Source organism: Pleuronectes platessa, chromosome 20 (assembly GCF_947347685.1).
Source record: "Pleuronectes platessa chromosome 20, fPlePla1.1, whole genome shotgun sequence".
NCBI lineage: Eukaryota > Metazoa > Chordata > Actinopteri > Pleuronectiformes > Pleuronectidae > Pleuronectes > Pleuronectes platessa.
In genome coordinates this window covers 18,895,657-18,910,942 of record NC_070645.1, presented here as the reverse complement: position 1 = coordinate 18,910,942, position 15,286 = coordinate 18,895,657, and the positions used below count along the sequence as shown (strand labels likewise).

At 44.8% G+C, this 15,286-nt stretch overlaps 1 protein-coding gene across 2 annotated transcripts in view; it reads left to right on the top strand.

Moving 5' to 3' along the window:
* The window catches only part of LOC128425723 (cadherin-18), a 50,645-nt gene that overhangs the window by 31,646 nt on the left and 3,713 nt on the right, over nt 1-15,286 (top strand). For both annotated transcript variants that reach the window (XM_053412479.1, XM_053412480.1), the window contains 4 exons: nt 659-795; nt 3,716-3,837; nt 5,656-5,773; nt 13,080-13,331. In XM_053412479.1, the coding sequence (XP_053268454.1) occupies nt 659-795; nt 3,716-3,837; nt 5,656-5,773; nt 13,080-13,331 (629 nt within the window). The remainder of the gene's footprint in view (nt 1-658; nt 796-3,715; nt 3,838-5,655; nt 5,774-13,079; nt 13,332-15,286) is intronic.

Below are 15,286 nucleotides of genomic sequence, written 5' to 3'. Positions count from 1 at the left end.
ACTATCTGAAAGCCTGTGTTCTGAAGTTCGGGCATCGGGCTTGAAAGACGCTGGTTGCATCGGGGGAAACGAAGGTCATAGAACTTTTTGGACTTTGTGCATATTATACGTGTTTGTTATGAGTAGTCTATTTTAGTTGGAATACTAATACCAGACGACCCATTTCTATCATGGACGTCTCAATGTCAAAATCCCTGTTTTTCATTTTCAACTGTTTTGACCACAAATATTAAATATGTCTGTTTTTAAACAAGTTGGGAAAAAAAGTTATTATTGTGGATTATCATCTCTTTTGTGTTTATATATGGGCAGACTGTATTTTATTTATTTGTCAGCAGCAGGGTGTGTGTCTGTGTATGTGTGTGTTGAGATTTTTGGTGATTTGTAGGTCAAAGGAAAAGTAGATATTGGCAAAATGTGGTTGTTACATATGATCGTCTTTTAAAAGCATTGCAATCCTCATTATCCCATGTGGTACAGATTTAAAAACACAAAATAAAATGTGGTCAATTAAAGCATATCGAGAACGGCTAACCGTAGCCTGCAGATTCTCCTCTTTCATCTTGTCCCTCATCTTCTTTGTGTCCACCCCTGCATTTATTAGATGATCCACCTGAAGTGGACACATTGGATACTAATCTCCTTTCCCCCCCGACAGGTATTTCATGGACAGCGAAGAAGAAGGGAAGAGGTACTTCAGAATCGACGAGAGCACTGGAGTGGTGCGGACCACGCAGCCTCTGGACAGAGAGGAGATGCCCTGGCACAACATCACGGTGATGGCCTCGGAGGTTGGTAGGTACCGAGGATACTTTCCCTTTGAGTGACTGCTGTGCACCTGCTGCGTGTGTTTGCTCCTGTGAGAGGGTTCGTGAGGTGGAGGTGTTTTCTTTGAATCCCGACACTTAGACACAGCTCTTAAATCTGAAGAAAGATCCAAGTTTCATCATCGTCCTGGAAAGTTTAAGAAAGTTTAGAAGGTTGAAGATGATTCTGTGTGAATAGAAACTATTGTGTAGTTGTTAACCTTCAATTTCAGACAGTTTATCTCATAATTTTCAAGCTTTTTCGTGTTCATATTACTCCGACGCCTACTGACATGTGCGTGTGGTACATCTCTCCGATGATTGACACCTGGAACATTGTAATGCAAGTGCTTGAAAGGCCGATAGAAGAGAGCAAGACATCGAACAACATGTAAACGCCATTGTTCTACCCAGAAGGTTTTGTTTCTTCTGCTTTCCCACAAGATAACGAGACACCACGAGGGGATCATATAGTCAGAGAGAAGAGTGCAGGTTCAAATTCATGGAGTGTAAAACTGGAGTCAAAATCAATATCAACAAAAGAAAAAGGTTCAGTAAAAACGGAACAACTGTGTGAGTCAGTGCTGCCCCCCCCCCCCCCCGCCCGCCCCTGCTCCGATAACTACTGAATATAATGTGAAGCACAGAGTCGGCAGATATTCACTTTAATGTGTTGATCACAGACACTTCATTGGGACACTGTAAACGTTGATGGTCACACGTTCACTGTGCAGAACACAGAGGGAACACAACTGGTTTTACTGGCTGTGACCTGCAGCTTTTTCAGATCTTTACTGGTCAGTGTTCAAACTTTATCCTCGACCAGTCCTTCAACCTTTTATTTAAGGGAGTGTGTAACTACACTGTGTGTACAACCTATTTCTGAACACACAAATGTTTTACTGTAATGCTTTTTCACAGTCACACTGTATTTATTGCACAAATATCCCCCTGTAAAGAGTAAAACAAAGCTTACAGCAAGAAAAACACATTTGTTTGGTAAATTTAAAGTCTTTTATCATTTTGAATAAATAATTTGCTCAATTTCCAATCTTCATCAGTGGATTAAATTGCCACAAATGTCCAAATTGAGGAGCAAAAACAATGTTTTAAATATAATTATTAACTGTAACCAAAGACCAAAACATCAGATGAGTTAATAGTGAGATTAACAATCAAAGTCTGTAGAAACACTGGGATGAATGAGTTTATTTAGCATTTTGATTAGAATGCATTCAAATAGCTTTGTGCTTTTTCCTTATAATTACCTCCAAAAAAAATGTAATTAGTCTGAATTGTTTCAATGTCCTCTCCTACATTGAAAATTAATTAAAATCAATGCAGGCCCCGCTAACTTCCAGAATGGCTATCAGGTAACCCGGGTAATTTGTAATCACAATTAGACGAATCTCCTGCCAACCGGCGAAGGTGCTGAATGCTAATGTGTCTTTATCTCCTCACCTCTCCTCAGTATTCAAGGCTAGGGGGTTGCAAGCCGAGACGCCGTCCAAAGGCACAATGATACAGTTACACCTCTTTAACCATGAACAAGGACACAGTGCTGCAGACACAAAGCTCTCAGATGCACCAAATACTGAAAATGTGCCTAAATTCCACAGAAAGTAATTTCTTTTGTTGTGACAATGATGGTAAATGAAGCCTGGAAAGTTCCATCAACCTGTCCATTATCTGTGCAGCTTATCCTTTGAGTGTTGCAGGGGGGGGGGGGGTGACAAACCCTGGACTGGTTGCAAGTCGACCACAGATCCAACACACAAAGACAAACAACCACTCCCCCTCACATGTTTTAAGCCTCCGGTCTATTTGGAGTCTTCAGTCAACACAACTCCAATTTGCACGGATTCAAGCAGAGGGAGGAAACCGGAGAAAACACACAAAGACACGGGGAGAACATGCAAAGTACACACAGGAAGATCCGGGCTAAAGCAGGCCTGATGTGTGTGAATAGACATTGTAGGAACACACTGTGTCCCTGCACCTGCTCGTGCATCATTAGAACAACAGACAAATAACAAAAGGATGAAGGTTGTTGGTTCTGCAGCACGAGGATGATTCACAGAATTAGAGGAGAACAAGACCTGCGAGGAAATTCGGCAAAAGACAAATATTAATTAAAACAAGGCAATAATTCTCATTTGTCATAATTTGCCTTGTCGACACTGTAAATGTGAACTGCTGCTGGATTTTCTGTTTCATTTAAGAAACACTGGAGCATTCTAGAGGTTCTAAACCTTTTGACCTTCTAGACACAAGATGACGTCAATAAAACGCCTTGAGCATTAATTTAAAAAGAAAGACTGCTGCACCTGCACGGCTCTGTTCTGCTCAAGGAGGGTCTTGCTGAGTGAGCAGGCTATATCTCTCAGTGCTGCCCTGCACACTGCAGAATATACTCACACCTGGAAGCCACCCAGTAAATCTACTGCTCCTCTGCTGGGGACCGAGGGACCCTGCTGGGGGAGAGTTTACCGCCTTGCATCGGGGCTCCCACCATTTCCATAAAGCAGAAGCATAGTTCAAGTGTTGAATTATTCTCTTGTACTGCTGCACCAGAAAAGGACTTAGGCGGTGAAATACATTAGAGCTGCACACACCGACTGGGACAACACAACGCCGCACAAAGATGATCAAATGTGCTTTAATACACACAATTGCCGTCTGCGACTTCCTCAGTGTTTTTATAGTGACGCAGTCTGAGACAAAGCCCATAAACAGTCCGACGCGAGGAGCACAGAGTGTCCCAGTTTCAAATTACAGCGCTGATGCTCCACTTTGTTATTACGGCTCACATTTGACTTTCATCTTCTCTGTCACATGCTCTCCCTCTCCCCCTCTCTCTCCCCCTCTCTCTCCCTCTATCCCTCTCTCTCTCTCTCTCTCTGCTACAGACAACCCCAGCCTCCTCAGTCACGTCCCTGTGAACGTCCAGGTCCTGGACGTGAACGACAACCCTCCTGAAATAGCCACAGACGAGGAGGTCATCGTGTGTGAGAGCTCGAGGCCGGGACAGGTGAGCGCTGAGTACTCACCCGAGAGAGAGAGACAATACATAACACCTGTGTGTGTGTGTGTGTCACCGTGTTTGTCTTCCCCTCTCACCTCACACGTTCAAATCTCTCCACACCTCAGAGGGAAAGTGTCGCGAGCTCAGCCCTCCCTCTGAATACATGCATTCTGTTCTGAGCTGTTATTTCCCTCAGACGTCCGGGCTGCTCACTGAGAGCTGTGTGAACATGGCAGTGAGCTGCTTAATCATCCCTCATTCAAAATGAGTATCTCATCAGCAAACCATGACAATTCTGAAACCGAAGCTCATTACAATTTGCTGTCTGCAGTCTTTGATTCATTTGAATTGAGAAGGCTTTTGGAGATATAGAGCAATCAGCGGCTGGAAATGGCCGAAAGAGGGTTTCAGTGAAAGGGATGATGGGAGTTAAAAACTGGGGAGACGCAGCTAAATACATTTTTAATAGATTCAAGCTTGTGGAAGAAAAGTTTGAATTAAAGTTTACGTTCTGTTTGAGTTACGGCTGCCGTGTAGCCTCAGGATCCGTGGCCCAGTGGGATTAAGTGGGAAGAATGATAATGTGTTGAATGAGACAGTGAGAGAAAGAATGGAGCAGCTCATTAATGTTTTAAAATCTGTTTGCACCTCAACGCTCGTACCACTGTGCTCGCTATTTTTCTAATTAGTTGCCAAGTGTCAATCCAAATCAACAGTTCCCATTAAAAGTTAAATCACTGTTTTAATCATAGGTTCTTTTAAACTGCAGGTGAACAGAGCTACAATACAGCAGTCACATATTATCCATTCATTCTAATGATTAGTGCTTTTAAAAATCATTCTCACAATGAAGATTAATGGTTGTAATTTTTAACAGAAGGTGGAGGAAAGAGATTAAATTATCTGTTTTGGGATTTGAGGAAATCTTGTTGATTTATTACTTTAGCTTTTCCTCACTCGTCCTTTTTAGCATCACTAAATGATGATCTACATTTGCTCTTTGTGTTTCCTGGATTCCTAAACAAGTGCTTTAATGCCTTGAAGAGCTGCTACAGCTAATATATAAAGAGAAGATCAACATTTAATAATTCGGCATTTAGGTGCAAACCCAATAGTCCACCTATGAGCATTCTAAACATGAACATGTACAGAGCACCAAAAGATCAATGACTTCCTAGATAATTGCGGAAACACTCTCTTAATGTGCAAAACCAAATATTACATTATAGAGAATGAGTTTCCACTTAGAAACCATCAAAGCTGTGATGGTTCCTCAGTCATTTCTAAGCTGAGTCCGACTCCCAGCATCTCTGAACGCTGCTTCCTGCAGATTAACTGAGTGTTTTCTTTCCTTATCGATGGAAAACTCCATCAACCGCGACTTCCACATAAGTGAACCCGAGCACAAACAAAGCTCATGGTGTCACCGCACAGTGAAGCCTGGGATCTCACCTGGAAGATAAGACGTCCCCGTGGTGAGCGGGGATATTAGGTCATTTTTCTTCCCCCCCACCCGCTCACTGTGCCTTTTACCAATTAAGGATAACAAGTTGACATAAGTGGCAGCGAGGTGGCCCTGAGAGCTCCCCTGTCAGTGTTAGATGCCAAATACCACATGCTCTGGAAGCCCAGTGCCCCAAACCAGACACTGGCTGTCGGGGAAGGGTGGAGGAAGATATGTTACAGGACCAGTTGGTGTAATTTCAACAAATCATAAAACGACTACATCGACCCCTTGTCCTGCCTGTAATTAGAGGGGATCATACGGGGGATGTAATGATGGAGGTGTTGTCTCAACCCGTCCTCTTGTCTCCTGGACATCAGGTGATCCAGACCGTCACCGCGGTGGACAAGGACGACTTTGCCAACGGACAGCGGTTTAGCTTCGCTCTGCCCAGCCAGCTGCCGGTGAATCCCAACTTCACCCTGAAGGACAACGAAGGTAATTACACTGATCAATATGTTTGTTTGCATTTCTTATGAGTTCTTTGCACTCCGCCTCGAGGGGGGGAGGGGGGGGGGGGGGGGGGCAGCGCTCTGTCCTCATCGCTCACACCCCCGAGATCCAATAAGCTTCGGTGATCTCCTCGTACCTCGGGGGTGGGACGATAATATGCGTCTAATGGGAAAAGCAGAGATCTCACTGGGATCCACTGGGAGCAGTTGAGTCGAAGAGGTTTTCACGCATTCTGTTGTCGAATGGATTACCCAGTCTCCCCCCCCCAGAGAGAGAGAGAGAGAGCGAGAGAGAGAGGATGAAAGAAAAAACTCAGAGTGATATTTAGAGAGAAGTCAGTTTGGCCCTCCAACCGGTCACTTTCCACCACAATCCTTCCCGGGCCCACTTCATGTAAACTCATAGCACCTATCTCCTCAAGGACAATAAATTTACATTTTTTTTTAAGTGTAAATCTGTCATACATAATTTACTGCGTAGTAGTTTGCTTCATATTTACACACATTGACCCAGACGAGCTGTTGGAAGTGAAACTGAAGTGTGATGTGTGTATTTCCGAGGAGGAGACAACAGAATAATGACTTCACTTTCTCAGGCTTGATCGTGAGACATTTGTCTTGGGTTGGATTCTTCAGTGTCAGTTGCAGGAGCCTGTTAAAAGATTCAGAGCTTGGTTGAAAACACCTGGTGCCACAACAAATGAGGATTGGTCGTTTTGCATCAGTTTACAGGTGTGAGTCTGTTGTGTGTGTGTGTGAAACGCACCGCGGTGCACCGCTACACACCGAACCTCTCGTGCTGGTTCTCCATATGCTACGTGAGGGAATCACAGTGTGGCATTGAAGGGGAGTTAATACAGGTAATAACAACAATCTGGTCACAGTGATGCAACCATTCTTTGCTACTGTTGTGTAATAATGTGAGTTATGAAGAATATATTGTAAATAATAATATCCTCCATGGCCACAAATTAGATATTATGGATGTATTGTGCCTGATATGGATTTGAGGAGGTGATGCAATATTAGGGAGAAAAATATTTCTTAAACCGATTCTGAAATCTAACCCTTATGTCAAAGAAATTGGATATTTTACAGATAGAATGATACTGTACACTATAATCTGCCATTTGAGGACAAGCATCTCCGGAGACGTCAGCTTGCATCATGCAGATTGAGGTCTTCCTTGTCCTCTGTCCTCAATACTACATTTCATATCCCCCCCAAAAAAACAGAAATCTGAAAATATCTCCCACTCTCTTCGAAGTGTTTTTGTCACAAGATTTCTCACAGCGAAGCCATCTGCCGCAAAATATCCTGAAAACATTCAGGAAGCCAACCTTCTTTCTTGAAGGATTGATAGGAATATGTTTTTGTTCTTCTTCTCAAAGCTGTTTGAGTAATAGCACCTTTCAGTTTGGGTTTTATCACCTGCTGCTTACCGTCCCACAGGCTCTTGTTTTTGTCAAACTATATGTGAGATAATCCCGTGTGGGAGGGGCCGATTATGTGTCACAACATAAATTTGAATCGTTTGCTGCTGAGAACCTGAAGGAGACAAAAGGAATTAGTTCATTGTGTGAGCCACAGAGTGGGAGAAGTTAGGGATGAGCAGAAGGAGAAAATAAGCAATGCAACAAAGATTCTTCTTTTCACCCTGGAAAACCTTTAGTTCATCCTGAGCTGTATCACAGGAGTGGGATTTAATCAAGTGGGATTCCAACAACCACAACAAAAAACCACTAACATAAAGGGACTCTTGTATTTCCTTGTGCAGCATCCTTCCCTTTACCCAGAAAGGCTGTTAAAAGAGCATGCTCTGATTTAGAGGATGGTTAGTTGACCAGGGGAGAAGGGAGGCAGCTGCCCAGCAAAGCCTCTGACCCCAGAGCAGCTCCGCTGGAGCAGCTAAATACCAAAAGGCACATTCAAGATAGTTGTTGGACTCCAGAGGCGGTCGTGAATTGAACAAACACTTTTTTTAAGACATGAACCAAACATTTCCTGGGGTTGTCCAGAGCACAAATTACCCAGATGCAAATGGAGACATTTTCCAGAGCTTTTCCCGTCGGTCTCCTCTTAAAGACTCTGGACAATGAGTCTGTTTGAGAGGAAAATATCCAGACTCAATTCTCCATAGGTCCTTTTGAGTTCATGTCAAGCTTTAGAAACAGATGCACACTCAGAAACTCATCAAGGAAGAATGAAACCACTGTCAGCCTGAAAACTCAAATTACAAATCATCATGTTTCAATGTCTAGCTTGGGGATTTATCATTTTTCATACCTCTGCCCTCTCGCATGAATTGATTTGCTTACACTGTTACTTGCCCACCTCGAATAACTCGGTAGTATTTTTAACTCCTGCAGTCTCATCTGCACGACTCCCTCTCGAAAAGAAAAGCCGCCGCACCCATCTCCACTCCCTCTGAGGCTGAGACGTCAGAAGAGTCTCAGAGCGTTTGACTGCCACTGTGTATTAGAGGTTATTCTCTGTGTTCACGATATCTGGGTGAGAGAGAGACAGAGAGAGAGAGAGAGACACAATGCACCACACTGTTGACTCCTGCGTCTGATAATTAAAGTAAGCTCTTCACACTCGAAGCAGCTTCGCTCATCGCGGTTGTAGCAGACCAACAGTTGGTAGCTGCTCCGTGCCAGCGTCTAATGCCTCCCTCTGTTGTTGTGCAGCTGACGAAAAGCCCTCTCAGTCACTCACATGACTAACTCTCCGGTGACCTCCTTTCCTGCTCAGTTAGAGTTTGCTCGCTGTGGATCATCATGGAACTCAAATTCTATTTCCGTGGCTCGACGCTCGGCTACGATACGGCAATTCAGCAACTGTGACTTTTAAAAGAACCCGTTAACCGAAGCTTTTTTTTTTGCTCAGTGCAACCACATCAGATTCCTTGAAGCTGTGAACTCGATCCAATTGGTGCATTTTTCTTGCAGAGACACGAACCAAGATTCCACCTTAGAATTAGATCAAGGCCCTTTTACCTATTGGTTTGCAGAGATCAAACTCGTCTCTTTTCAATAGCCCTCCCTTTCCAAAAGAAATCTCCGTCCATGTGTCCTTTGTTGTACAAAATCTCTCCGACCCGATGAGAACACAAAGAGAAATCAAACATCCATGAGACAGAGGAACACTGCTGTCTACTCTCACGTCTGTGGAGTTAAATTTAGCCGTTTTACAAATCTGCACTTTGGAAAAACGTTTGTTGAAATCTCTGTTTCATAGGAAATCTTCCATTTTGCTAAATATCCACATTCTTATTGACAAGTGCAAGATGTTCTGTATTAAATGCAGGTCAAACTCCTGCAGAACACAAGGCTTCTTACAAGCCGAACACAAAGGCAGATGCTTCTGCTAAGCAGCTGTTTAGCAGCTTTGTGACAAACCCGTTCTGCTTAAATGCCTTTAAATAAAATCACCTTGACTGCTCCCACTTCACAAGGCCGCTCTCATCTCGTCAGCGGTCACATTGTGATGACATTTGTTTCTAAAAAGGCAATTAAACCGAGGCTGTGATCTCCAAATAACCCACATGCATAAATAGATCAATTGATTTTCTGAAGGCATCTTCTTCCAGGAGACCTCATAATATTACAGTTAATCAGCTGTGTTGAAACAGGAGCTGTCAAGTCACGGATATGTGGGACATTTAATTAGCGTCTGTGTCATTCACACTTCTCTTGCACACTGGGTGTGAGGCAGCGAGTTTCACGAAAAGCCTGTAATCTGCTGAAACAGCAGGATTCTGCGTGAAGAGGATCTGTCCGTCCCGTCAAACCACACAGAGCTGGAATTTATCACAATCGCACTCTGAGATGTTTGATTAGATTTCTCCTGTTATCCAAGCAAAGCTCAGGTGTTTACCAGGTCGTTATGATTCAAGGAAAAGGAAAATATTGCTTTTGCACGAACATTGTTTAACAGCTCGGACGTGGCTGCACGCACAAGTTGTTCCTGCACAACAGAGGAACACACAACTACATCAAGTACACAAAACACAGCCTAATGAAGCAAACACACAAAATGGTGACAGCTCTTCTCCTCTTTTGTAACGATCAGCCCGTCCTCTATCTGTTGTCACCGCCGGGTTGTTCTGCTAAGCTGAGTCTTACTGAGTCGGACTAATCCCTATTGAGTCTGAGGGGCTTCTTCTAAAGGAGATCGTTATGTTTGTCTCCTGATTGTTATTCTGCACGAGATGCTTATTATTCCTGCACAAAATGATATTAGTATTTGTACAAAGCTGAGCCACTGATCGATAGTCAAAGCTGCCCTTTATTAACGCCAGGAGGATTGAGGAGATCTGCTCCTGCTGCCCTGCTCCTCCTGGTGCACAAGGTTCACGCAGCTCAGTGATTTCAGCCTAATTCAGTTATAATGGACTGAATACAGGCTCCATCCTCAAGTGGGACAGCATTTTTCAAACACGGCCATTTTCAGCCAGAAAGTTTTGGCAGAACGTTGAGAGTTAATTGCTGGTGCAGATGCTGACAATAGCTTGCTAATGTATTTCATTACAGGATGTGAAGAGGGCTCGTTACATGATAGTATATTCATTAATATAAACCATTTGCACATAGTTTCTAAGTCCAGGGTCCTTCTGAGTGGAGATGTATGTTCTCCACGTGTTTCTGTGGGTTTCTCATGTCCTGCAGGTTGGGCTCAGGTCAAGTGGAGACTCTTAAGGAGTTAATTGTTGTTTGTCTCTGTGAGTTGGTCGATCTCTGTGATGGATTGACGACCTGTCGAGAGGGCTAGCCCCGCCCCTCGCCCACTGTCCACTCTGATTGGCTCCCCCCTGCGACCCTCAACAGGATAAGCAGTATTGACATCGGACGGACATTTTGTCTATTTGAATGAACCCATCCACTTCCAAGCCAATACTCTGGATCCCTGATCTTTATTCACGAGTGACTGTGGGTCCACCGACTCAATAGAGCCGAACAATCATAATGAACCTCTTCCAAATATAGAGATATAGATGTGGATTTAAATACCCAACACTCATATCCTCAAAGTGTGACCCACTGTACAGAGCAGTGTAGAGTACACAGCTTGTGTAGCTCCGAGAGGCATCCAGAGAGAGAGATCGTGCCGACTCCCATCAGTGGCACCTACACACACGCACCCGGGTTCACAGGTGCATGTGTAGGCAACTGTGAAGTCTGCAGGGATGTGTGTGTATTGTGGATCTATTTCAGGCTTTTCGTGATGCACAGAATCTGCTCTGTGACACGAGAGATATTTGCATTCTTCATATGGAAAAATAGCTTTTTTATTACTGTTGTAAACCAGGGAGGAGCTGTTTAAATGCCCTTAAGTGTTAGGTTAACTCGTAATCATTTAACCTTTTAAAACCCACTGGAGAGATGAATATGACCCTTCAGATCCGTGGGAATCGGGTGTGAAAGGCCAACTGGTTCCACCTCAGTCCCACACATCTGCCAGTATAGTTTAATGTGATGCTGTGGAAGCTAACCTGCCTCTTACTGGAGAGGGAGAAACAGGAATTATTATAAGTCGTGTAAGTGATACTGATGCTAATGCTTCTGGAAAACGTGAGGCCATTTGCCAGTTAGTGGTTCATGCTCCGGCCTAATGAACCCGGAGCTAAGGGACTTCTGCAAAAGGTTGTTTAGAGCATAACACACGTGCATATTAATACATGTGCATTTTCTTATGTGATAGAAAACCAGACACCGGCTGGAAAAAGAGAGAGAAGAGGAAAATTGCTTGCTCGTGATTTGCAAAAATGACATTTTCAATGAAGCGTGAAATGCTCTGAAAAGCATATTTTCCTTCCTGGGAGGGAAAATATGCTTTTCACCTGCATTCCACCGCGAGCTGTCACAACACGGTTAAACTGTGGCGACGCTCGCTCGACGCCCATCTCTGCTCTTGCGTGGAAACGCCACGTGGCCGCCGACGCCCCCCCGACTCGTCCTCTTCCTCCTTGTGGTCAGTACAAGGAGGAAGAGCGGCTGTGACGGTGAACAAAACGCACACACGGGTTGTTTCTCTCCTTCTTCCTCAGCTTCCATCTCCTCTCTCTATCTCTCTCTCTCTCTCTTTTTTGCCACAAACGAAGCCTCCACTCCCCCTCCCCCCCCCTTCCACTCCTCATCTCTTCCAACTCCCCATCTCTTCCTTGTTATTTGCATCTTTCACTCTCCACTCCCTCTCCACTCCCTCCCCTCCACTACCCACCCATCCGCTTGCTGATACGCTGATACCGCGAGTCTGACTTAATAAAGCTTGAAGTACATGTTGTCATTCCAACTGTCGATCATTATAATTATCCCGAGATGGAGCGGGGATTGGAGTGGGAGGCGAGGTCTCAGAGCAGCGGCTTGAAAGCTCAGCGCGGCGGAGGTGTTTTATTAATTTTTTTATTTTCTCCTGCCGGGTGGAAAGGAAAATGGTCGCCCTGTGCACGATTCAGCATTTTTCTTTTGGGGGGGAACTTAAAATATCTTGTTTATTAAGACGTCAGCATGCAGGCTGTCATCTGCACGTTTCTACTTAGGGAACCGAATTAGTCGTTCAGGTATTTGAATCACAGAGGCACGTAGTTTAGGTTGTGATTTCTCTCCTCAAAATACACAAAATAGAAAATGTGCACATGTTCAGTCTGTGGTGTTTTCGTGCTTTTAAATCCATGAACAGAATATATGTATACAGCTGCATAAGAGACAAGTTAATGCCAGTCTGCTCAGAGCTTTGTCATCACAGTCTCAGATGAAGCATCAGAGAAAGCAGAGACATCACAATTTGCACAATAGGCTTATTCTGAAGCCGTATTTTACAAGTATATACACGAGTTCGAGCGGTTTGTTTATCCACCTCCTCTTCTTTGCTGACTCTGGAGCTCTCTGCCTTTTTCTCCTCCATGAAGTCAGCCTTTTTACTTTGGTTTATCTTCATGACATGTTCCATTCCGAGAGATGTTTCTGCCGAGGCCAAGGTGAGCTGCTCTTTTGTGGCACGTTTGAAATAGTAAACGTACACCTTTGAAATTAATTAGCTCAGGCACAAAGAAATCTAGCAGCAAAGAAACACAGAAAAATAAATAAAACACCAGCTCACAAGGGAGAATGTTGTGAATCCTTGTTTGTGTGACAATTCGTACCTTCAATCTAAATGACTGTGGGTATAAATATGTAATTGCCGGCTTCAGTGGAAGAGAGATGCTGTTGCCTTTCAATGGAAACCATCAATTAGTGTTTTTTTAGCTAAGGGGTCTAATTTCCCCTCTTTGCACTTTGTTTTCGTTGCAGACAGCACAGCCAGCATCATCGCCAGGCGGAGGCGTTTCAACCACCTGACCCAGGAGCTGTACGAGCTGCCCATTGTGGTGTGGGACGGGGGGGAGCCGTCGCTGAGCGGGACCAGCACCTTGACCCTGCGGGTGTGCCCCTGCCAGCGCCACGGCAGGATCCGGATGTGCCAAGGAGAAGCGTTCCTCTCCTCAGCCGGCCTCAGCACCGGGGCTCTGATCGCCATCCTGCTGTGCATCATCATCCTGCTGGGTAAGATGGGACAACGTCTGTGGGGACTGCAGCGGGGGGGGGGGCGGGAGCCAAATATCCTGAGGGCTTGGACGGAGGAGATGGACCATAGAGGAGAAGGGTTTGAAAGGGTCTGACAAGGGGCAGGGGAGGAGAGAGGGATGAATAGACATGCAAGGACACAGGTAGAATTTAGAATGAGGTAAGAGGACGTTGGCGAGGGCAAGGACAGAAGAAAAACCGAAGGGCAGAGGAGAAGAGGGACAGAAGGAGGGAGGCTGGAGGAGGAAGAAGGCAGTGAGGTCAAAGACTACAGGGTCAGTGCGATTTGACAAAGGAGGCGCACACAACTGAGAGAATACTCAGAGTTACCCCACAGCGCGTGGAGCCTGAGAGCGCCTCATGTTCCAACATGGCAGCTCGAATCACAAAACCAGATTAGACCTCGGATCACGTTTGTCCACGATTTGAAATTCAATTCAAATCGGCTCGGTTGCGATGCAGCTGAATCCTCCTCCCGCTGCGTGGCGAGTGTTTGACATGGCGTGTTGTGACTGGGAGAGCGGAGGACAGGCGTGGAGGAGTGTGGTGACAGCCAACACAGATACCACTACTTGTTGATTTCATGTGTGACGGACGCGTCGTGCACCTTGAATACAAATCAGCGTCAGGAACACGGTGGAATAGACACCGAGTGTGCGGGCCTGGTTTTGGCAGCCAGTCTTTGAGGTGACGGCAAATTAATACAAACACACACCAAGCTGGAATTTGAAAATGTCTGAAATGTGGCAAACCAGGCTACAGCCAAACAGGACTGGATGCAAACCGTCTAATAACACGGCTGCACCCCCGCTGCCGTCCCTTCCTCTCTTCAGTGATTGTCTGTGGATATTAGTGCGTGAAGGTTATGCATATTCATGCTGCCTGTCTGCCTCCTCCTCTCCAAAGCCTCTGGCTGAGTCGAACAAAAGGCCATCGCCGCTGTTTGGAGCAGACGCTCGAGTGAGAGACACACACGCTGAATCACTGATCATCAGCAAGCGGCAAAGAGTTAGAGAGGAAGAGAAACAGCGAGGGACAGAGGCCGATCTCACCTAAATATTTATTTTGTCAGGGTTTGACCTGTGTTGCATTCGGGGTTCACACTTTCCAGTTGCATGGACACAGAGGTTTGGTAACAAAACACCTCTGGAGATGGGAGATGTGTCGCAGTCGGAATAAATCAGACTCCAGCTCATGCAGCGGCCATTTATTCTGACTTTTCCCTGCATCGTTTTTCATAGTTCACCATCCGTGGTGCAGATGTATGTACAGCGAGGACGTGGGAGTCCTGGAGGTGCAGATGCAGGAGTAGTAACTGGGATAGTCCCTGTTTAAAACCCACTGGGGAGCGATGCTACATACCTCCCTGTTCCCCCGGGGGTTTTCATCTCAGCTCCACCAGGTTCTGTGTTGAACCTCAGGGTTTCAAATGTGATCTGCTCCTGGATACATTACCTGTACAGCGACAGCTAATGCACTGGTTGAACACGACAGGGTTTGTGTTAACTGGTAAATTAGAGAGATTGAGTTACTGCTACAACTGGTTCTTCACTGAGGTTGTTTAAGTCACTGGCATCACATCTTAATGTCAGGGGTGAATGGTGTGGTCATAGAAATTGGGCTTAAAATTTGTAGTATTTAGAAAATGTTAAGTTATGTCTTTAATAATGTAAATAAGGAACATTTTCTCACTTAACACTTTACTGGAGGCAAAATGCGTTTTGTATATTGTGTTACAAAGACATTGAGGCTTTTTTAATTTAACAAAATACACCAAACACAATTATAAGACAATCATGGGGTAGTAAATAAAGTACTAAGTTAACTCAGCCCCAAATTGACCTGAATGTAAATGTGAAAGAAAAGCAGCCAAGTCAGCAAATCAGCGTCTTCATCAGTCACACGTTCACTTCCTGCTCCTTTTACTTGTCACT